General features: G+C 39.9%; 1 protein-coding gene across 2 annotated transcripts in view; it reads right to left on the reverse strand.

The window, feature by feature from the left end:
* MYPN (myopalladin) overlaps nucleotides 1-22,627 on the reverse strand; it is a 95,202-nt gene that overhangs the window by 44,247 nt on the left and 28,328 nt on the right. For both annotated transcript variants that reach the window (XM_008062299.1, XM_008062300.1), the window contains 7 exons: nucleotides 21,616-21,667; nucleotides 17,250-17,364; nucleotides 15,542-15,616; nucleotides 8,105-8,246; nucleotides 4,887-4,910; nucleotides 1,053-1,169; nucleotides 236-599 (listed from right to left, as the gene is read on the reverse strand). In XM_008062299.1, coding sequence (XP_008060490.1) covers nucleotides 236-599; nucleotides 1,053-1,169; nucleotides 4,887-4,910; nucleotides 8,105-8,246; nucleotides 15,542-15,616; nucleotides 17,250-17,364; nucleotides 21,616-21,667 — 889 coding nt within the window. The remainder of the gene's footprint in view (nucleotides 1-235; nucleotides 600-1,052; nucleotides 1,170-4,886; nucleotides 4,911-8,104; nucleotides 8,247-15,541; nucleotides 15,617-17,249; nucleotides 17,365-21,615; nucleotides 21,668-22,627) is intronic.

Here is a 22,627-nt window from a genome sequence, read left to right on the forward strand (position 1 = left end):
AAATGTTTCTGAATTAGTTTAGGTTCAACGTTACTTGGAGGCAGACTATTAACAATAAGGATGAAAGTGATATTACACTTACATAAAGACAAGGTAGATGTACATTTTGCAGAGCATTTAATGTGTATTTTCTCATTTGGTAATTCCCTTTTTCAGTTCTGTCATTTTTGAGAAGGTCAGACTTAAGAGAAGCTCACAAACACTCCAATTGTTAGGTATTCCAATTTTTACTTACAGTTTGGGTTTGGCCAGAACTGGAGGGGGCTCTTTGACGGGTGAAGAGGGCTCTGGGGTTTTGGCGGCCTGTCCGTTGAACCTCTCTGGGAAAGAATTGGGCCTGCTCTGGCCCACCCCGGCCTCAGAGGATATTTCGCTTCCTTTGTCATCTTCGGGCAAGTTGAAGTGCACACGAAGACCAATCCTGGAGCTGGACCGGGGCTCGTTGTGGTTCACCAGAACCCCCTCGAGCTTGGGCTTTGGGGGTAGATCCACTGAAGGAGGCTCTGGGTTGGGTGGAGATGGTTGTTGCTCAGTGACAGCCAGGTTGGTGGTGGAGCTGGCTGGGTGAAGAGACCCATTATGGCTGAGGTCCTCGTTTCCTAAAAGACAATCGCAGGACCTGAGCTGTTAGCCTCACCCAACAAGACTAACATCGGATTGGGACCCTGAGTCGGGGCATGTGCAGAAATGGGAACGTGTCTGAACCAGGTAAGTGTACAAATGGGAAAACACTGATCAAAAAACTAAATTAAAAATATAAGTACTTGTTTGGAAAGAATTTTAGAAGTTTATATAAGACTGAGGAGATTTTTTTTTTCCTTACAAAGTATAATGTTGATGGGAGGATAACTGGGGTGGTGGGAGGTGGCTCTAACTGCAACAAGAAATTGAAACTTGACATTGTTCAAGAACATTTTTCTCAATAATTCAAATATTTTCAGGAGAGCCAAGCTAGCTTCATATGAAGAGCAGTATGGAAGGGTAACACAAACCATATATACTCACACTCAGAGTCATAAGCTAAACTGTTCTTGTGTTTAAAGGGCCCTTACCTCTCACATGCAGCTGTGCAATGCTTGACACTGTTCCGTACTTGTTGCTTGCAGTACATGTGAAGCACCCAGAGTCTTCTGCAAACACCTCAGCGATGACCAAAGTACAAATCTCCTCTAGATGCCAGTAAAACAGAAGAGTTACTGACTCAACTATGAAAATGGAATTATGAAATGTACTGTTATCAGATAATGATTCTACAGAGTCACTATAAGAAGCTGACTGTATTCATTCTTTGAAAACAATCAGGCAAAACAATTATTTGATTGAATTGACCAATTAGCAGGCTAAACAAAGTCAAAAGATATAGATCGAATAACTCCAGGCCAGGAGTGGTGACTCACACCAGCAATCCCGACACTTTGGGAGACTGAGGCGAAAGAATTGCCTGAACCCAGGGGTTTGAGACCAGCCTGGGCAACTTGGCAAGACTTCAAACCCACAATAAATTAAAAAGTTAGCCAGGGATCACAGTGGTGGACACCTTTGGTTCCAGCTACTTGGAAGGCTAAGGAGGAAGGATCGTCTGAGCCCGAAAGGTTGAGGATGCAGTGGCCATCCTCAGGTTGAGGATGCAGTCCGGGCAAAAGAGTAAAACTCCAAATTAAAAGCAAAAACAAAACAAATCAAACCAAACAAAAACAAAAACAGGTTAAGTACTGACAATGAGATCTTATAATAATATATTACATATTATGGATACTCAGATTATCTTCTATTTTTGTGACAGCAGTCCAGATGGCAAACACAGAACTGAGTAACAATAAACTTAAAGTACATCACAAAAACAAATTAGGAATCAAAAGAAAAAGAAGTCTGTGTAAAATAAAAATACTAATAAAACATTTTCTAAACTCAAGTCTTCCACTCTTTTCAGAGGAATTTTGCAGTGAGGTAATTTTAAACAAAGATCACAATTTAAAATTGGACACTACACAAATATTTTGCTTAACTAGTAGTAATGTGCTGATAGAGTGACTTGAATTTCTGGTTGAAAGAAGAGTGAAATGCATTTCTACTTCGGTATTACTATGGTAATTCCTATGGATCACTCCTATACACAGTATGAACCCCTGTGAATAAGTACAGAGGTGATTTCCAGATGATTATAGACCTTTGATTATAGACCAAAATTACTAAAGTTAGACATTCTTTGACAGCTAAGAGGAGGTATAAGACTCCAGTTAGAGGGAAACCCCCTCAGGAGTTCCCTCCCACTGTAGGAGCTTTTCTGTCCTCTCAATAAATCCTACCTTCCTACCAAACAAACAAACAAAAAACTTCCAGTTACCACCCAGTAGATACAACATTACAAACAAACTTATTGAAACATAGTTGTATTAGGTAAAACTTGGCATCTCAGTGTTTCATGATAACTGAATTTAACTAATTAGGCCACCTTTATGAAAACTGACCAGGAAGGCATGGCAAGCAATAGTGAGTGTTGCTATGGTTTGGACATGTTCACCAAAGTTCAATTGTTGGAAACTTAATCCACAATGAAATAGTGTTGGGCTGTGGGGCCTAGAGGGAGGTGTGTAAGTCATGAGGCCTTCATTTGAATGAATGGAGTAACGTTATTATCAAAGGAGTAGGTTTGTTACAAGAGCAAGTTTGTCCTCCTCTTGTCCTTCCCCTCTCTCTCTCGCATATGTTTTCTTGCCCTTCTACCTGCTACACTGATGGCCACTGCATCCTCGACTGTCTGGGCTCAGGTGACCCTTTCTCCTCAGCCTTCCAAGTAGCTGGAACCAAAGGTACGCACCACTATGATCCCTAGCTAACTTTTTAATTTGTTGTAGAGTTGAAGTCTTGCCAAGTTGGAGGTGCCTTGATCTTGGACTTCCCAGTCTCCAGAGTTGTAAAAAATAAATCTCTCTGTTCTTTATAAAATCACGCAGTCTCAGGTATTCTGTTATAGCAGCATAAAATGGGCTAAGACAAGTACCCACTCAATAACTCTTCATTCTCCAGCCTCCTCCTTTCTCCTTGTTGCTAGAACCCTGGCTTTGTGTACCCTTCTTGGAGTGGTCATATAAGTCCTGAAGAGAGCTGGCCTTTATCAGTCTCAAGTGGTGAATTATGATTGGTCAAAGTCTGTCAAACTAACTCTATTCTTGTTAAGTGGCGGCATGTAACATTCTGGTCAATGTGTTATTGTCATGATGATACTGATCAATGTGATATTAGGGAAAAATCTGCTGGAGAGTTTCTGGAAAAGCTTCCATTATTCTTTAAAGTAGACAGAAAACAGTGTGATTCTTTTTTTTTTTTTGAGTTGGAGTCTCTGTTGCCCAGGCTGGAATGCAGTGGCACACTCACAGCCACTCTAACGTCGACCTGCTGGGCTCCGACAATTCTTCTGCCTCAGCCTTCCTAGTAGCCAGAACTACAGGTGTGCATTACCATGCCTAGCTAATTTTTTATTTATTGTAGAGATGAGGTTTTGCCAAGTTGCCTGGGCTGGTCTCGAACCCGCAGGCTCAGGCAATCCATTCACCTTGGTCCCCTAAAGTGCTGAGATTACAGGCTGAGCCAACGAACCCAGCTGTGTTATTCTTTATTTTTGTCTCTGGATGTTACCACCTGCATGTGACACCCAAAACTGTGGCAGCCATTTTGGCTCCATGAGTACAACCAGCCTAAGAGGATATGCTAAAAGATGGCAGAATGGAAAATGGAAAAAAAAGTTTGGCCTCTGATCTGTGAGCTGCTAAAATAACCAATCTCAGGATTACCATTTTTTAGGGAGTCTTGTTATGTAAGAAAATACATTTTTCTTATTGCTTAAGCCACTTCTTTACTTGTTACCCAAAGAATCCTAAATGGTGTAGAGGCAAAGTTTGGTTTTGGTGCCTCTCTGACCTTTTTCTGAGTCTTGACCTATGTGTCATCTTGTCTGTTCCCCATCCCAAATGTTCATACTCTCATTTTTCTGCAATCTGCTCTCAGAAAATAATCTAACAAATTAATTCATGCTACACTATACCTGTCTGATAAGGTATAGTAGTCTGCCTCCAGAAGGTATTTTCAATACACACAGTGGAAGGAAGAACTCTCTCGTTGAAGGATTTTAGGTCATGGAGTTGGGAAGGGCAAGATTTGTTTTGAGAAGCATTTCCTTTTGGGTGCCTCAAATTATTTTGTGTATGTGACTGTCTAGTGAAAAAACCCACCCTGGGTGAAAGTGGCAAAGGCCTGAAGCATTTTCAAATGGAAAAATACTCCTCCACTATAAGCAATAGGAGGGTAAGATCACTTCTGGTCATCACTCTGTATCTCCAAGGGCCTAATAAGAAGGGCTATGAATGTGGATGTTGAATATCTACTTCTGGAATGCCTTTCTGTTCAGTTGTCTGAAGAGAGAATTGTAATAATGAAATTCCAAACCATTTTTCTCATGTAAGGTTACAAATACAATCTGATTTCCCAGAGTGGTCACAGAGAGGGCATTCAGATGTTTATGCCCTTTTTTGTGAGTGACTTGTATATTCTAGCAGTAAGAGCTTTCTTCTATCTGTCACTTCTTTGTCTCTCATCTTCGTATCCTCCCAGTTTTGGAAGAATGTAAGTGGGACCAAAGACAAAGGAAAAATATTTTTGAGAAACATTCCTCAATAACCAAGAACTAACTGCATTCAGATCAGGTATAAAATATATATTCCAAATTTATTCTTCTCTCCTTCTTCCACAGTAATAGAGTTTATTTGCATCTTTTTTCTAAAACTTAATTTTTCTCTTTTTCTTGATCCCAGTGTATTTTTGATGTCTTCTTATATTTATATCAAATCACTCATCACATATTAATAAATTACAGTTGAAATGATCGTTACCTGGCTCTGCCATGGATCGAGGTTCTAAAAGGAAAAAAATTAAAAGATTCTGAGCATTTATTTTACTGAGAGTTTACATTTTCATCAGAAGCCTCCTAGAAAATTTCATAGTCTCTTGCACACTCAGAAGTGATTTGATAAAGTCAGTTTGTCAATGTGACCTAAGCACCAATGACTCAACAGAGACAGAATGGATATTACAAAAAGGCAGCAAAAGAACAGCTAACAAAATGATAATCTGTCTCACTTGAGGTGCATAAGCCTTAGGCAAGTTCCTGAGTTTGCTTGGATTCCGACAACTTGCTTTTATTGGTACTCATTCAGCCTTATCTGAAAAATAATAAGACTGAGAGATTGTTCTTGGCTTGGGCTCTCATATCCAATAAAATGTAGACTGTACCTCCTGCTCTCAGGTTTCTAAGATCAAGAGCCTTAGGATACATAATAGTTTCCTTGAGAGCAATACTTACCTTAAAAATTCTTTGGCATTCTTGCCCATTGAAAGAGGACTGGATAAGAAAATGTGATACATATACACAATGGAATATTACTCAGCCATAAAGAAGAACAAAATTATGAACTTCGTGGCAACTTGGATAGACTTAGAGGCTATAATACTGAGTGATGTATCACAGAAACAAAGAACCGATTATCACATGTTTTCACTCATAAGCGGACCTTGAACAACTATCGTAATACTATAAGAAAGGGATTGGTAGTAGTGGGAAACTGTCAGGGTATCTCGAGATTGGGGCACACACACCTCATTAACAAGGGTACCTGCATAATGAACATTTGAATACCTAACCCTGAATTATACCCCACATATTTAAAATAAATAAAAAATAAAAAATAAATTCTTTGGCATTCTTGAAGGTGTCCACTATGGTACTGAATTCAGGTGTTCAATTAGTATCTATTGAATTGCAGGCACTCAGTAAGCAGTTGTTACAAATGTCTATGTGGATAGAACCGTTGAAATTTTTTTCTCTCTCAATTTAAATGATATCTAGAATATATTATTGTTGCTGCTAATGATGATAAACCCGATAGTAGTTCTGATTCATATATCACACTGATCCAAGTACTACTATTTTGTAGTAGGCAGAAAAATGTAAGTAAAAAAGCAAATAACTTACCATTAAAAATGATATGTGAAGTGTATACATATTTCAAGTCATCAGGTTTTACATAATAAATTATACATTTTAGTCAATTAAAAAATAAATAAAAATAAATAAAAATAATATATGTTCATTATAGAAAAGCTTAAAAAATACAAAAACGCAACAGGAAGCAAATCTAGACTCACTGCCCAGAGAAAGATGACTGAAATGGGTTAAGGAGAAACCACTGCATGACAAGGTGAAAGCATTGCATGATAAGAAAAGAATGAACCACTTTTAAAATATATAAACAATTCTTACAGTAAAAAAAACCAAAAGCTGGGCAGGGCACAGTGGCTCACGCCTGTAATCCTTGTACTTTGGGAGGCCAAGGTGAGAGGATTGCCTGCGCCCAGGGGTTGGAGAACAGCCTGGGCAACTTGGCGAGCCCTTGTCTCTACAATAAATTTAAAAATTAAGCTGCTTATGGAGGCTCATTCCTATAATCCCAGCATTTGGGAAGCGAAGACCAGGGGATTACCTGAGCCCAAGGGCTCAAGACCAGCCTTGGCAGCACGGCGAGCCTTGTCTCTACAATAAATAAAAAAATTAGCCAGGTGTGGTGGTGTACACCTGTAGTCCCAGTTACTAGGAAGGCTGAGGCAGAAGAATCGCCTGAGTCCAACAGGTAGATACTATGGTAGCTGTGAGTGTGAGACTGCACTGCAGCCTGGGTGACAGTGAGACTCTGACTCAAAAAATAAAAAAGAAAATAAAAAAGAAAACACAATGTAAAATAAAGATGTACAAAGATTTAAATAAATGTGAAAAAAAGTTTCACCCCAGATTTAATTAGTGAAGTGTAAATGTTTGGCCTATAAAATTAGAGATTTTAAACCATGGTTAACGCTCAATGTTGGTCAAGGTGTGAGATGAAAGGCCTTCCCACATGTTGCCGGTTGTAGTCGAATATAGCTAGGGCAATATGCGTCCCAGTGCAACTGGGACAGACCTAGTTTATGCCTGGGATTCCTGCATAATTATTAGTAGCTTCCTCTTTTATGTCCCTAAGGTGTTTCCATTTGGCTAATTAATTGTGTGATCATCCTAAACTTAGCTCAACCTTTTGGGATGGCATTTTGGCAATCTTTTTTTAAAAACCTAAAAAAAATTGTGACTTTACGGTAGCAATTTCAGTACCAGAAATTTATTCTGTGGGGAATACAATCTCAATAAGGATACCTGATCTCAAACCAGGCTAAGTGGGGACCAAAGGGAGGCCCAAACTTTACCCGAACAATGTCCATTTGTATACCTAATCCTGAATTGGACCCCACATTTTTAAAATAAAAAAAAAAGTAATTTCTTCTAAGATATTCACAAAGATTTTCTCTATTTACATACGTTGAAACGTGGCTTACAATAGCAAAAATTTGTAAATGATCTAAATGTTTCACAATAAAAGACTATATAAATATGAGATTATATTATTGATTTATTTTTAAAAGTAAGAAGGTTCTATATTTGTTAACATGGAAGGATGCTTATGAAATGCTCAGTAAAACATCAATTTACAAAAAAGAACATAACATTTTTTTTTTTTTTTTGAGTTGGAGTCTCACTGTGTCGCCCAGACTGGAGTGCAGTGGCCACTCCCGGCCACCGCAGCCTTGACTTGTTGGGCTCCGGTGATCCTTCCGCCTCAACCTTCCAAGTAGCCAGAATTACAGGCATACACTACCACGCCCGGCTGATTTTTTGATTTATTGTAGAGATGAGGTCTCGCCAAGTTGCCCAGGCAGGTCTCGAACCCGCGGGCTCAGGCAATCCACTCACCTCAGCCTCCCAAAGCGCAGGATTACAGGCTGAGCCACTGAGCCCAGCTGAACATAACATTTTTATTTTTCAAAATATTCACGGAAAAATTCTTGAAGCATATACACCAAAATATTAGCAGGGTTTGGTTTTAGAGAGTGTGATTACAGGTGATTTTTTATTTTATTCTTTTTGACTATATTTTTAATTAGTTGTTAAAAAGTTGTAAAAATTAATGTATATAATAATTTTATAAAAATAAGTTATCAGGAAGTTAATTTTAAAGCATCAACTTACTTTTCTGTAAAATCCTAAAATCTGGAGAATCTTCTATTAAGGATCCTTCTCTATACCACTCAACTTTAGGCGATGGAGCTCCCTTTACTCTGCATTCAAAGACAACCAGCTGACCCTCAGAAGCTGACAGATTTTGTAGCATCTATAGTAAGAAGAATATTGTTAGAATGAAAAGCAAGTCTTTTTTGAATCCAGAGCTAGTTAGAGAAAGACACCATCTTCCCCATATTTGGATTCTTCTTCAAGTCTTCTATATCTACAGCAGTTTGAACTCTGCAGACGTGCATTGAGTCTACTTTTGAAGATAGAATCATCCAAGCCCATATTAAGCTTCTTCTTTGTGTGGTCTTTTTCCTTTACTTCTCTATTGTAATGCTAAGTAAACTGATTGAATATTAAACAAAACATGGTGAGTGAAAAAGCTACTTTTTAGTACCATATCTCTACTCTTAAATGTCCAAGTGGATTTTGGTTTCCAGAAATAATAATCTAAAAATCTACAGTGAGTATCTACTAGATGTATTCAACATGGAGTAATGCATTAGACTACAAAAGAATGCAGCTGTTGATGATGTGAACATTCTATAATGTAACATAATTTTGTAATTATTAAGTGCTCTTGCACACTTCCACGATAAAAGGTTTACAAAAAACACTTTGAATGTCAAATGTCAGTGTATTCTATACCAGACATGAGGGAAGAATGAAATGCACATTTTTTCCCCCACAACCAGTTTCTCAATCGTCATGATTTGTGAGCTTACAGCTATACATTCTTTTCTGTGATTGGTACTTCCTTTGATTTTGAAATGCTTCTTTGGCAAGTGTATTTCCGTTTTGCATTTTGACCTAAAGACAGTAAACATAAAAAGCTTATGATTGATCTTCCGCCACAAAACTCTATAAGCAACAAATGCTTTAAGGCTTTCTATCATTATGATTTATTGACCTGTATTTAGGAAATACTGGTTCTTGCTTCAAAAGAAGGGGGAAACCAGTAGGTTTTTTTTGTTTTTTGTATTTTTGCTTTTGCCATTCAGTCTTATAAACATCTCCTGATTTGTTTTACAGCTTTTGTCTGAACAATTTATAATATTTTGTGCTTGGCCCTATCATTTTTATGGCATTTGTCTAAGGAATACCGGAGTGGAGAAAAACCATATGGCTCATGGCTTTAGCTCAAGTGCGTGCAACACGATTGATATTGTGACAGCCAGGGGGCACTGTAGTCCAACATTAGTGTTTCTGTGTTTCCAAATTTGCTAAAGTTCAGGATGGGAATAGCACAGAGTTACTTGATCAAAATTTTGATTATTCCTTGCCTATCCAAAACAGCATCTAGAATGAAATGGGATGACAAGAATGGAAACACAATGAGTCTTGGGTGCTCCTGGCAAACTGGTGACTATGTCCTATGACCCTGACTTCTGAGCGAATTCTGTGCTAAAATGACAGATTTGGGGCCTATTGAAAACGTTAATGGCAATCAGACATCTCTCTGAAACTCATATATAATGGAGCTTTCATTTCTTCTTGAAGTAAACAAATGAGAAAATCAATCCAAACCAAACCCAAAAAACAAGATGGCAGTGGCAGAAGAGAATCAACAACTAAAAGACAGCACATTTAAAAAATGGAGACAAGCAGAATGAGATCAGTCTATATGCTCTGATACGGCTTTCAGTTCAGTGAAGATCTATGAGCCAATTCTCAACCTGTAGAGATCACACCAAAGCCCTGCTTGCAAAAGGACCTCCTTAAGGGAATGCTGCTCACAACTTAGGCCAACATTAATTGGTTGTTATTATTCATTTGCTATTGAAGGCCAAGACCTGTGTTCTATTTGAGAATCCAGTCAAGTTACCCGAGATATACAGTGTATGGAATAGGTCATGTTATATACTGTCTGTGATATGAGCTGAAAGCTCATTCCAGGGTGGCACGTCATCAATACCCAGTAAAGGAGGTACTTTTGGTCATCTTACAAGCCACTTCGAAAGAAATTGTTGAAAGTCATAGTTATAAGGACAATGATAGTTGTTATTACTGAAAACTGTGCTTTTATACAAAATTTTATGAGAATGAACTGGCTCACATCCCTACACAGCAGGACCCAAACCAGTCACACTATTAGAACATAGTGTAGATGACATCATGTTCAACGCAGCATTAAGTCTTAGGCTGTTTGTTTCTAATGGCATGGTGTGCATGGACTCAATCATATTCATCTCAACTTCACCAAAGACTAATAAGACATAGGAAATAGTCTCCAACTAGTAAAGATGAAGTTAGTCTTGACTAGGAATTATGGATCTGAACTAACATCACTATAAGCAAAGGCCTACAACTTCCCGAGGTTTACAGTATCCAAAGTGCAAACCTATTTTGTGTGTCATCACCATACTGATCATCTGGGAGGACATTCTTTGTAGGGTGACTTGACAACACAGAGACTTGAGAAGCATGTCTTCCATGGCCATTCAACACTGGACTTTTTTCTCTATTTCTCCTGAAGACACTCTGCAGTCACAGAGTGGTGAAAACAATAATTCCTTCTTTGTTGAAATGAAAGTTATTTATCACAGAATAAATATTAATATGTGTCTGCTTTGTGCCAGGCACTGTACCGGGTGCTAGAAATATGAGTTGAGGTCGGGCGCGGTGGTTCAAACCTGTAATCCCAGCACATTGGGAGGTCAGAGTGAGAGGATTGCCTGAACCCATGGGTTCAAGACCAGCCTGGGCAACTTGGTGAGACCTAATTTCTACAATAAATCAAAAAATTAGGAGGGCGTGGTGGCATGCACCTGTAGTTCCAGCTCCTTGGAAGGCTGAGGAGGAAGGGTCACCTGAGCCTAGCAGGTTGAGGCTGCGGTGGCCATGAGTGTGCCAATGCACCCCAGCCTGGGTAACAGAGTGAGACTCCAACTCAAAAAAACAAAAATGAAACAGAAATATGAGTTGAAATATCATTTCTGCTTAGTAGATCTATACCTACAAATATAACGCAGGGACATCCTTGAGAAAGAGCATTTCCTTTATTGGCTAAAATATGTCAGTTACAAGCTTTATTTTGTTATTTTATTTGTTTTTAAAACTAGTTGATATTTTTGCACTTTGGGAGATGCTGCAAACAGATATGTATGATGCTTTAGGCTGATGTTGGACCAGAGCAGTTCTCACTGATAAAATACTGTTGATTGAAAGTCCTTTTGCCCCCTGATTATCACAGGTGTCCTACACAGTAGTTGAGTTAGAAAAGTCTCTGAAATTGATAGACTGGGGAGAGGAGCTCATGACTGCATCAGAAATCTGGATCTGGTGACTGGCCCAGTTATTCAGGGTTTCCTGCCTTTGCTGTTATATAATGAAGTGCTCTTTTTCAAAATCTCACTTCCCCTGCCCCCTTGCACTCTTCAAATTACTGCTGAAGCAGCTGGAGCCAGGGCTGCTGCAGCCTTGAAAGTCTGCCAGAGCAGCTGCTGTTGGGGTGGGAGCCGTGATAGGAGTAAGATTCTAATTTGATCATCTACCTCCCTTCACACTCAAGAATTGTGAGTGCTGTTTCCCCTGCATAAACAGAGTGAAAGTAGTTTTGATACTGCACAGAGGATGGAGAAGAGCCTGTCTCAATCCACAGTTAAAGATCCTTTTAAAACATTGGTATCACCTATGAGTACAGCAGTGAACTAGTTGAAAGAACCCCATAGTCCTCTCTCAAACTCTACCACTGTTTTGCTGGACAACTGTCCTTTTCATATTAATTTTCTTTAAATAGAAGATAAGTGCTTTGCTATCACCAAAAGGGTGAAAAGGAGTTAAATAAAACTCGCACTGTAATCATTGCTTTAAAAAAAATGGCTTCTTGCCACCATTGGCAAAGAAATGCTTTGTCAGACAGTATAGAAAATGAGTCATAGGAGCTGGAATGACAGAAGTCGCTAAATAAGTAAATAGAGCAGGAATATCCTGAACAAACATATGCAAATCATCTGTTATCATGGCTCATAACCACGTGATACCACCATTGGTGGCTCTGACTCAGAAATTTGCTAAAGACACTGGCAGTGACTATGACCTCAGTTCTGCCCTCACTGACGGAAACTAACGCAAGCACACCGTTGCTGATAAGTCTCTCTGGAATCTGAGCCACCCTATCCTGGTGCCCTATGTCTGAACAATTCTGATCCCATTTATGGAGGCAAAAGCACACATCCAGAGGGCTGAGAAAACCTCATCAGAGTTTGGATCTATGTACTAAGAACCGTTGTCCCACCAGGGAGCTAATGCTTTCAGAAATTTTAATCTAGCAAACAACATATACTAACGATTAATTCATTTTTCTATTTTTATGTATCAAAGGCATGTGTATCTGCCAATTAAAGCATCTGTTTAGCCGGGCTCGGTTGCTCAGCCTGTAATCCCGTGCCTTTGGGAGGCTGAGGTGAGTGGATTGCCTGAGCCCGCGGGTTCGAGACCCGCCTGGGCAACTTGGCGAGACCTCATCTCTACAATAAATCAAAAATTAGCCAGGCGTAGTAGAGCGTGCCTGTAGTTACAGCTACTTGAAAGGCTGAGGTGGAAGGATCGCTGGAGCCCAGCAGGTCAAGGCTGCGGTGGCCGGGAGTGGCCACTGCACTCTAGTCTGGGTGACAGAGTGAGACTCCAACTCAAAAAAAAAAAAAAAAAGAAGAAGGCAATAATCAGAGTCAACACACAAAAACAGCTAAACCTGATGTTCTAAACAGCCCATGAAAATTAAATGTACAGAATACATGTTAAAGTCCTATTAGACTTTTTGAAATAATACAATAACTTTTTTTGCTTTGTTTTGAGTCAAGGTCTCACTCTGTTGTCCAGGCTGGAGTGCAGTGGCACAATCATGGTTCACTACAGCCTCAATTGACCTCCAGGACTTGGGCAATCGATCCTTCTGCCTCAGTCTCCCAGAGTAACTGAGACTATAAATGAGCACCACAACACACAGCTAATTTTCTGATTTTTTTAGTAGAGACAAGGTCACACTATCGTATCCAGACTGGTCTTTTTTTTTTTTTTTTGAGTTGGAGTCTCACTCTGTTACCTAGGCACATGATTGTGCAATGGCACAATCACGGCCATCACAGCCTCAATCTGCTGGGCTCTGGTGAACCTTCCACCTCAGCGTCCCAAGCAGCTGGGACGATCAGCCTCCCAAAATACTGGGATTATAGGCATGAGCCACCGTATCCAACTAGAAATAACTTTAGATCTATTGCTACCTTTATGGACCTCTCTACCTAGATACTAGAGATAGCCTTTAGGTGATTGGGAGAGACAGAAAATAAACAACTTTACAGTTGTGATACATGTTATACCAGAGATACGCCCGGGGTGATATGGATGCAGTGACGCACCTAGGAAGATTTGAAATTGGGTGGAGATAAGGGCACCTCTCTGGTGTTATCTGTCTGGCGGGGTAGATGGTGTTGAGGAAGGGAAGAGAGGAGGAAACTTGAGCTAGGACTGAGTATAAACTATTTTGTGGTTTAGCTGCCTTAGAACAGTCAGCACTGTCTCTAATGTGTGGCAAATGGGTGTAACAAATTAAAGTATCTGTGGCACTAATCTCTGTTTTGAGGCTAGATGACTTAGCAGTGACAATAAGAGAAGCCGTTTTATTAGTTAGGTTATACACACACACAAGGGCCCGCCTATGACTCCTCATCAAAGCCTTCCATCTACTGTCATAGCATATTGATTCTCTATTTCAAGTCTTTGAAAATTGTAAAGCTAAAACCCCAAACGTAGGTTATGAAATGAACCTGAAAAATGGAGAGGCATCTTGTTTCATATATGAATGTTTGCCTAACTGATATGGATATGGGTCAACATGGCTCACTCTAAACTCCATGCTAGATTTTGGAAATCTTTTTGGAAGTTCTGATACAGCAGAGCTTCCTTGAAATGGTTGCTTTTGCAAAAGTTGTGGTTTTAACTCTTCCTTGAAAGACTAGTACTTACTGGTAAAAATCATTTTTGCCATTTTGCTCAAAACCAGAATTTCTTAGTGTTAGCACTATTGACATTTTGAACTAGAAAGTTCTTTGTTATGGGGGGTTGTCATTCTTTGCCTTGTAGGATGTTTAGCAGCATACCTGGATGCCAGGAGCACAACTCCCCAATTATGACAACAAAGATGTCCTTAGGGACATTGCCAATGTTGGGGGGAGGGGGGAGGTACAAAATTAACCATGATCAATAACCATTGCTCTAAGTCAAAGCATATTTCAGAGAAGATAAAATCTCTTTGGGCCTAAGTTTGGTGTTCATACAAACAATTAATAAGCTGTAAACCCAGGCATAGATTCTACCTATTTGGTCTTCATAATACCAAAAAAATCCAATGTGATTCAGTTTTTTCACCTTTGAACTTTTTGTCTTGGGCAACACATAACTGCAGCTCATGTTATATAAGGGAAAGAACAAGAGATTGAGAATTGGGAGAACTGGTTTCTGTCCTGATTCTGCCACTAACTAGTCCTGTGATGCTGGCTAAATGACTTCATCTCTCTGGCTTGCCCCCCCTCCCCTTTTTTCATTTTTCATTTGTAAATGAATGTGCCTGACTAAATTTTCCAGTCCTAAATACAAAGACTATACAACTCAGAATTTGATGCCACTACAGTAGCTGATACCATGGAATAGAAAAAGAAAGCTCTTTGTCCTAAGAGAAGGAGGCCTTATGTGAAACCTCCTAAGAGCATTTAGCTTCATCTCCTTGAGCACCAAAGAGGGGTACCTGCAATCAGACTTTTCTGAAAGTTCAGAGAAAACTTTGGAGTAATAAGGGACTAGAAATTTATCAACTGGCTTTTAGGTGAGGTTCCTGTGTTTTACAGTCACAGAATGGCCATAAAGATCAGTGTGGTGAGGGGGAAAGACATTTCTCTCATTTTAAAAACTATTACTGTATTAGAAATCTGGGGCTGGGCATGGTGGCTCACACCTATAATTCTAGCACTCTGGGAGGCCAAGGTGGGAAAATTGCTTGAGCCCAAGAGTTTGGGACCAGCCTGAGCAACATAGCGCGATCTCTTCTCTATAAAAATTACAAAAATTAGCTGGGTGTGGTGGCGTGTGCCTGTAGTCCCAGCTACTCAGGAGGCTGAGGTAGGAGGATCGCTTAGGCCCGAGAGGTTGAGGCTGTGGTGAGCTGGGATCACAGAACTGCACTGAAGCCTGAATGACAGAGTGAGATCCCAACTCAAAATCAATCAATCAATCTGGGACTTAAAGTGATACTTGTAGCAACTACCAAAAAACCCTCAAACCCTATACTATACTCATACAAGACCAAAATTCTGAGATAAAATTAGTATGTCTTGGATCCTATAATTTTGTTTGGGTACCGTGGTATCTTTAAGCCATGACAGAAGAAAGTAATATTGTGATTACCTTTGTAAACACAGGAGCTGCAATGATAGGTTTTCCATCCAATCCTTGCAAATAATTGGTAGGACTCTGACATTGCTAGAAAGGAACCAACAATAGATTCATTGTCACTAAGACTATTAGATGGATAGAGAGATAAACAAACATATAGAATTTGGTATATGAAATTGATTCCAAACCAAAAGACTAATGTTTTCTAAGTTTACGAGTCACAGACTTCAACTCTTAGACTGACTTGATTATCATTTTTTTCTAGGTCTCAGTGGCTGTAAAATGTGCCACCCATCCCCACCCCACCCACTCATATATAGATCTATGTCATTACCCTAAACCTCTGAAGAGGTTCTGTAGAACCCCTGGGGCTACACAGATCACAGCTGGAAAACCAATGGATTAGATTGGTTTAAAACTTGACCCCTCTGTGTTACTAAGTGGGCTAGATAATTTTACAAAAAGGTTGTAGATCAATATCTATAAAAATACTTTTCATCAATAAATATCATTACATTTAGTAAGTTATTGATATATTTAGATAGTATGATTTCATATGTTTCTAAAGCCTATGCATATATATACACACATATGTTTTAAAGTCTATGCATATATATTCACACATTTTTATATATGCATAGAAAGTGCCTAGAAGTATCTACCAGAAACTAGTAAGAGGAGGTACATCTAAGAAGTGGAGGTATGGGAATAGAACCTTGACTAAGGTTTTTACTTAATGTACTTTTGTACTACTTGAATGTTTTTACAATAATCATGTATGATGATTGTTTTTTATGTGTATATTTAAGCTTAGCATGGATGCTTATTTACGAGCATAGCATGAGCAGTTGTTACTTCTTTTTTTTAATTTTTTTTTTTTTTTTTGAGTTGGAGTCTCACTCTGTCGCCCAGACTGGAGTGCAGTGGCCGCTCCCGGTCACCGCAGCCTCGACCTGCTGGGCTCCGGCGATCCTTCCGCCTCAGCCTTCCGAGGAGCTGGAATTACAGGCGTGCGCTACCACGCCCGGCTGATTTTTTGATTGATTGTAGAGATGAGGTCTCGCTGCCCAGGCGGGTCTCGAACCCGCGGGCTCAGGCAATCCACTCACCTCCGCCTCCCAAAGGTGCGGGATTACAGGTTGAGCCACTGAGCCCGGCTTTTTTTTAATTTTTAATTTTAAATATGTGGGGTACAATTCAGGGTTAGGTATACAAACGTTCATTATGCAGATACCCCTGCTGATGAGGTGTTCCCCCCTCCTCCCCTGGCAGTTTCCCATCACTGCCAATCCCACCCCCAATCATGTATGATTATTAACTTGAAGGATGAGAGCCTTTACTCTCACACATAACTTCATGCTTACTCCATCTTAGAAAGTAGAATCCATGCAAATGAGTTGTAGGATAACAAGTGTTTGTCCTGGGCCAGTCTGAGAACTGGTGGCTCCCTGCATATGTAATCAGCGCTCTTTACAAAGCTGGAATACCAGAGACTAATTTGTAAATAGTTTCTTTTCCTCAGAAATTTGTCTAAGAAGCTGGAGAATATGTTCCCAAAACAACAGGAACCACTGCTGTCATACATCAGAAATAGAAAGTGATCATCTTGGTGATGAAGTGGCACCCAAGGAGGATGTGCTCACGCCATGCAAGATGGTCATGCTCTCAGTGCCTGTCCGTCACAGTCCACGGCATTTATGTTTTGCTTAGATTCTCATACCTGCTGTATGGTTGACACACCAGGCTGGGCCATCAAATGTTTGGCTTGGGGTACCACTGAAGGAATGGCTGCAGAGGTAGTGGGAGGAGATGACACCTCATTTGGCTTCTGGATTCTGAGAAAGTATTAAAATATAGATTATGAAACATTTATCACTATTTGTGAAAATTATTTCAGTAAAACTAGTAGTGCCATCACTGCTTATAGTTGGATGGAATAAAAATCTTGGTTTGGCAATATTCCACAAATGTTTACTGAGGGCATCTTTGCTACACACTTGGTTAGGCAATACAAACATAAAGATGAACAAGACAACATTCCTGGCCTTGGGTTAGTTATTCTTAGCGTAGCCAGGAAGTCAAACATAATACCAACTAACTGAGATCCAAGACAAATGCGATGACAGAAGCATGTGCAGAAGGTTATTTGTTGTGTTATTATCCCTCCTGCTCCCACTTCAAGTTAAGAGGCCAGGCTTTGTAAATCTGTACCTCTGGGATTGTGGCATGGCAGAAAGCAGAAATAGCCTGAAGTCAACAAGCTCTTCAAGTTTACACAAATTTAATTAAAGAGATTATTTGAAGGTCAAGAGAGCCAGGAAATATTCTTGAGAAGGCTGGAGTGGTGATTATTTTAGTTTTGTTGTGGAAAAGAGAGAGATCTGCAGATCTTGCCAGAGAACTTGATCAGAGAGAGAACCTAAGTCCAGAGGGGTAGACAATCCCAGGGATCTCTGCATAACCATGGAGGGTGAATGGGACACTCAATAATGATAGACTGAATTTCCCCCCAGAATCAGGTCTCAGAAGCAGAATCACATGGTAATGGAAAGCCTATCAGTGTCACCAAAGCATCTACTTTCTTCTTCTACAATAAGAGAATCTCTGATTTCTTTACATGGCTATTCCAAATAAAGACTACATATAGTTCCCAACCTTGATGGCAGCTAGATATGGCCACATGAGTACTTTCTGGTCATGAAATATGATGGATAATGATGTATGCATGTGTTTTAAAAGAGATGATTTTAAAAGGGAGATGGGCATTGAAGGGTCCAGGAAGCGACCAGAGGGGCAGCTCCCAAAATGGCGCCGAGCATGGTGAGGACACACCAGACAACAAAGGCACCAGGTCCCGGCTTCTGTGTGCACAATTCCCCGCGCACGCGAAGTTCAAACCTGCAAGCCTCCAATCCTTAGCCAGCTTTGTTATGCGTCCAATAGGACTATAACACGGCGTCGCCCCCACCCTACTCCCATGCAGCTCCTCCAATAGAAACATAGCACGGCCCCTTCCGGCCCCTGTCAGGCTAATAAATACAGCCCTCTCCCTGCAACTCTCTCTCTTTTTTTTTTTCCTGCATTACAGATCCTCTCTGTAACAGCCCCTTTAATAAATCTCTTGGTCCTGGCCGGGTGTGGAGTCATAACTGGCGCTGAAATTCTTTCAGGCATGCTCTATATTTCCTATCTTAGACTACAATAACAAGAGTAACACCTTAGCATGAGATGAAGCAGAAAGCTGGAAGCAGACTGGAACCTAGAGGAATGTGGAGTCATTTTACCAGCCAAACTTAGGTTCTTACGTAAACAAAAAATAAATATGTCTTATTTGTGACAGTTAATTTGGGTGTCCATTATACACAGCTGAAGCCAAATCCTGTCTGATAGGTTTTTTTTTTTTTTTTTTTTGAGTTGGATTCTCATTCTGTCACCAGGCTGGAGTGCAGTGGCATGCTTAGGGCCACCGTAGCCTCAACCTGCTGGGCTCAGGCGATCCTTCTGTCTTAGCCCTCCAAGTAGCTGGAACTATAGGCGCATACCACCATGCCCAGCTAATTTTTGATTTATTGTAGAGATGAGGTCTCACCAAGTTGCCCAGGCCGGTCTTGAAACCCTGGACTCAGGTAATCCTCTCATCTCAGCCTCCCAAAGTTTTGGGATTACAGGCTTGAGCCACTGTGCCTGGCGCTAGTAGGTTTAAAGCAAATAAACAGATGGGATATTTCTTGCTTATTTATGCTTATATATCAAAATTCATACTATTAGCTTTATAACATATTATGGGAGACTTGAGGAAGGAGTGATGATTGTGCAACATAGGAGATGTTTACTATAGAACTCAAAGAGAAAAAACATTTAAACTGGGTTTTGTTAGATAAATAGGAGTTTTCCAGGCAGAGAAGGTGATAGGGCAATCCTAGCAAACTGAATAGTTTGAACAAAGGGGTGAAGAGGAACCATATATACTGTTTGAAATGTCAGCAGTGTAGCCACCCTCAGGTGGGGAATGGAGGAGGGGCTAAGAAAGCCTAGTCGATACCCTACTGAATAAGGCTTTGTATGTATGCTACATTAAGTTTTTTTTTTTTTTTTTTACAGTTGTTATTTGGTTCATGTTTGATTTTTTATTTTCCCATAGGCAATAGTCTTTTCTAAGTCAGGAAAATGGTAGGATCAGGTTGTAGTTTACAAAAGGAAGGGCAAAGGCTGAAATAGACAGGAAGATTTCTCAGGAGATGGTTGGCATAAACGGCAGGGGAGAAGGAGGAGGAGTTGACCCAGGCCATGAGGATAAGGAAGTGGGTAAGGGAAGAATCATTTATGCTGGTTATAAATGTTCACATCTGCACAAGAGCTAGAGGCAAATTATCATTTCAAGGAAGGTACATGCAAAGGATTTCTGCCCTTAGGGAGCTCACCCTCTGTAGAGGGAACAGAATATACAAACATGGTTAACAACCCTTCAACCAGTCTTCCAAATATTGCCATTGGTTTCAGGTAATCTCAAGGAATGGTTCCTGCGCCTGTTTCCAATTCCCATGCCTTCTGTCCAATCTCTTTTGCTTGGAACACCCTTTCTTCTCTTTTTGGGGGGTGTTCATCTACTGTTCTTTTAAGATTCCGCTTAGAGCCGGGCTTGGTGGCTCAGCCTGTAATCCTGCGCCTTTGGGAGGCTGAGGTGAGTGGATTGCCTGAGCCCGTCGGTTCGAGACCCGCCTGGGCAGTGAGACCTCATCTCTACCATAAATCAAAAAGTCAGCCGGGCGTGGTTGTGTGTGCCTGTAGTTCTGGCTACTTGGAAGGCTGAGGCGGGAGGATTGCTGGAGCCCAGCAGGTTGAGGCTGCGGTGGCCGGGAGCGGCCACTGCACTCCAGTCTGGGCAACAGAGTGAGACTCCAACTCAAAAAAAAAAAAAAAAGATTCAGCTTAGGGTCACCAAATCTGTGAAGCCTTCCCTGATCTCTCTCTCCCTCTCCAACCAATAAATAATCCTTTGTGCCAAGTCTTATATATGCTGCACACGGTTATTAGTCTGTTACACTTTTATTTTTCTTACTGTTCATATGCTATACATTTCCTGTCATGCTTGCTATATATTTTCCTCTACTAGGCTATAAACCTCTTAAAGGCAGGGGCATTTGATTTTTCTTAGGAACCATTGAATTTAGTGCTGTGCCTAGGGAAGGGTAGCTGCTCAGTCAATGGCTGTGGAAACTAACGACTGGATGGATGCAACTTTGTTTAGTATTCAGTAAAATTGTTTAGTAAAAAGGTTATAACTTGCCCAGATCACTCATTTAGATATATGTACACACAAAATTATTATATATTAAATAATGCTAAATACTAGATGCTAAATACTACATATATGCATATATGTAAAATTATGTATATGTACGAGTATATATAAAAATTTAGTATCACCAGGTTTTGTGTTCTTGTGAGTGGTATTATTTAGTTAGATAACATGCATTTTTGGAATCACTAGGTTTCTTTTGTTTTTTTTTTTTGAGTTGGAGTCTCACTCTGTCGCCCAGACTGGAGTGCAGTGGCCACTCCTGGCCACCACAGCCTCGACCTGCTGGGCTCCGGCGATCCTTCCGCCTCAGCCTTCCAAGTAGCCAGAATTATAGGCATGTGCTACCACGCCCAGCTGATTTTTTGATTTATTGTAGAGATGAGGTCTCACCTGCCCAGGTGGGTCTCGAACCCGCGGGCTCAGGCAATCCACTCACCTCAGCCTCCCAAAGGTGCGGGATTACAGGCTGAGCCACCGAGCCCGGCTATGTTTTTTTTTTTTTTACTGTGTAGATATGGAAACATTAAGTACTAAAAATACTATGGAAGTCAGACACTACTATACTAAAAATACTATAGAAATCAAGATTCCATAGGTGATACTTCATTTTTTAAATATTGGAAATATTCAAATTAATCTGCTAGGCAAGACTTAAGTACGGTCTTCTCCAAATCCACTTAATTTTTTTCTTTGAGGTCATACCCCAGAGTCACACTCAAGTTCTAGTAATAACTTTCTTGGGATCTGAGGATGGTAAAGTTATAAGATAGAAAATTAGAATTACCGATTCATCTCTTCCTTGTTAGAGTCCCCTTCTGAGTCAGAAGACGAAACACCTAGAGAAATAAAAATAAAAAAATAAGATTTTTCAGATGATAATTTCTTAAACTGGTCCCTAAACATCTGAAGGTCTTAGACTTAGGAATGCACTTAGAATGAAATGAAATGAAATAAAATCTTAGGCTTAGAAATGAACTCAGTGATTTCCTATAATAATACCCAATTTGACAAATGAGGAAATAGACTCTAAGAAGTTGAAGGAATCGGTCAAGTTGACATGGCTAGTCAGTGTAGTGTTCAAATTAACTGACTAACTGACAAATTAACTTCTAAATGTTCTTATGTTAGAACACCTGCTGATGCCTTTGGCCTAACAGTAGTCTTTGCAAATAGTCTCTAAAATGTATCTGGTTCATAAGTACCCTTGCTCTCAGCCTACACAGATTGAATAAAAGAAGGGATGACATTGGATTCCAAACATTGTAGGTGTAGGTGGATACTCTTCCGTCCAGTCCTAATATTAACAAGTCAAACTTCATCTTGGGAGTGGGGGTGCTTAAAGTCCTGTTGCAACACAGAAAAAAAGCAGCAATCCAATCTCAGCACTGTTGGCAGAGCTTTGATCCTGGATTTACTTCTCAAGATAGTGCATTCCAGGAATATATAACAGAGCTAAATCTGGACTCTGAAATTTATTGGACTCTGAAAAATTTGAGGATTAAAAACACACACACATGCAACACATTTCTATTCATGTATTTATTCAATAAATATTTATCAAATACTTACCATGTACTTGGTACTATTTAAGGTATTGGAATATAAAGAAGATGAGACAACCCTGACCTTACAATACAGGTGGTCAATGGGCATCTATACCATCATAATACAATGACTAAGCGCTAAAACCAAGTCATGCATAAGGTATTATAGGTTTTTTTTTAAAAGTCCTAACGAATGGTACTAGAAAATACTCAAAGTATGAGATAAAATAAGAATATAAACTTAAGCAGATA

This window comes from Carlito syrichta, unplaced genomic scaffold (genome assembly GCF_000164805.1).
Source record: "Carlito syrichta isolate Samal-C Ts95f unplaced genomic scaffold, Tarsius_syrichta-2.0.1 Scaffold305686, whole genome shotgun sequence".
In the NCBI taxonomy this organism is placed as follows: domain Eukaryota; kingdom Metazoa; phylum Chordata; class Mammalia; order Primates; family Tarsiidae; genus Carlito; species Carlito syrichta.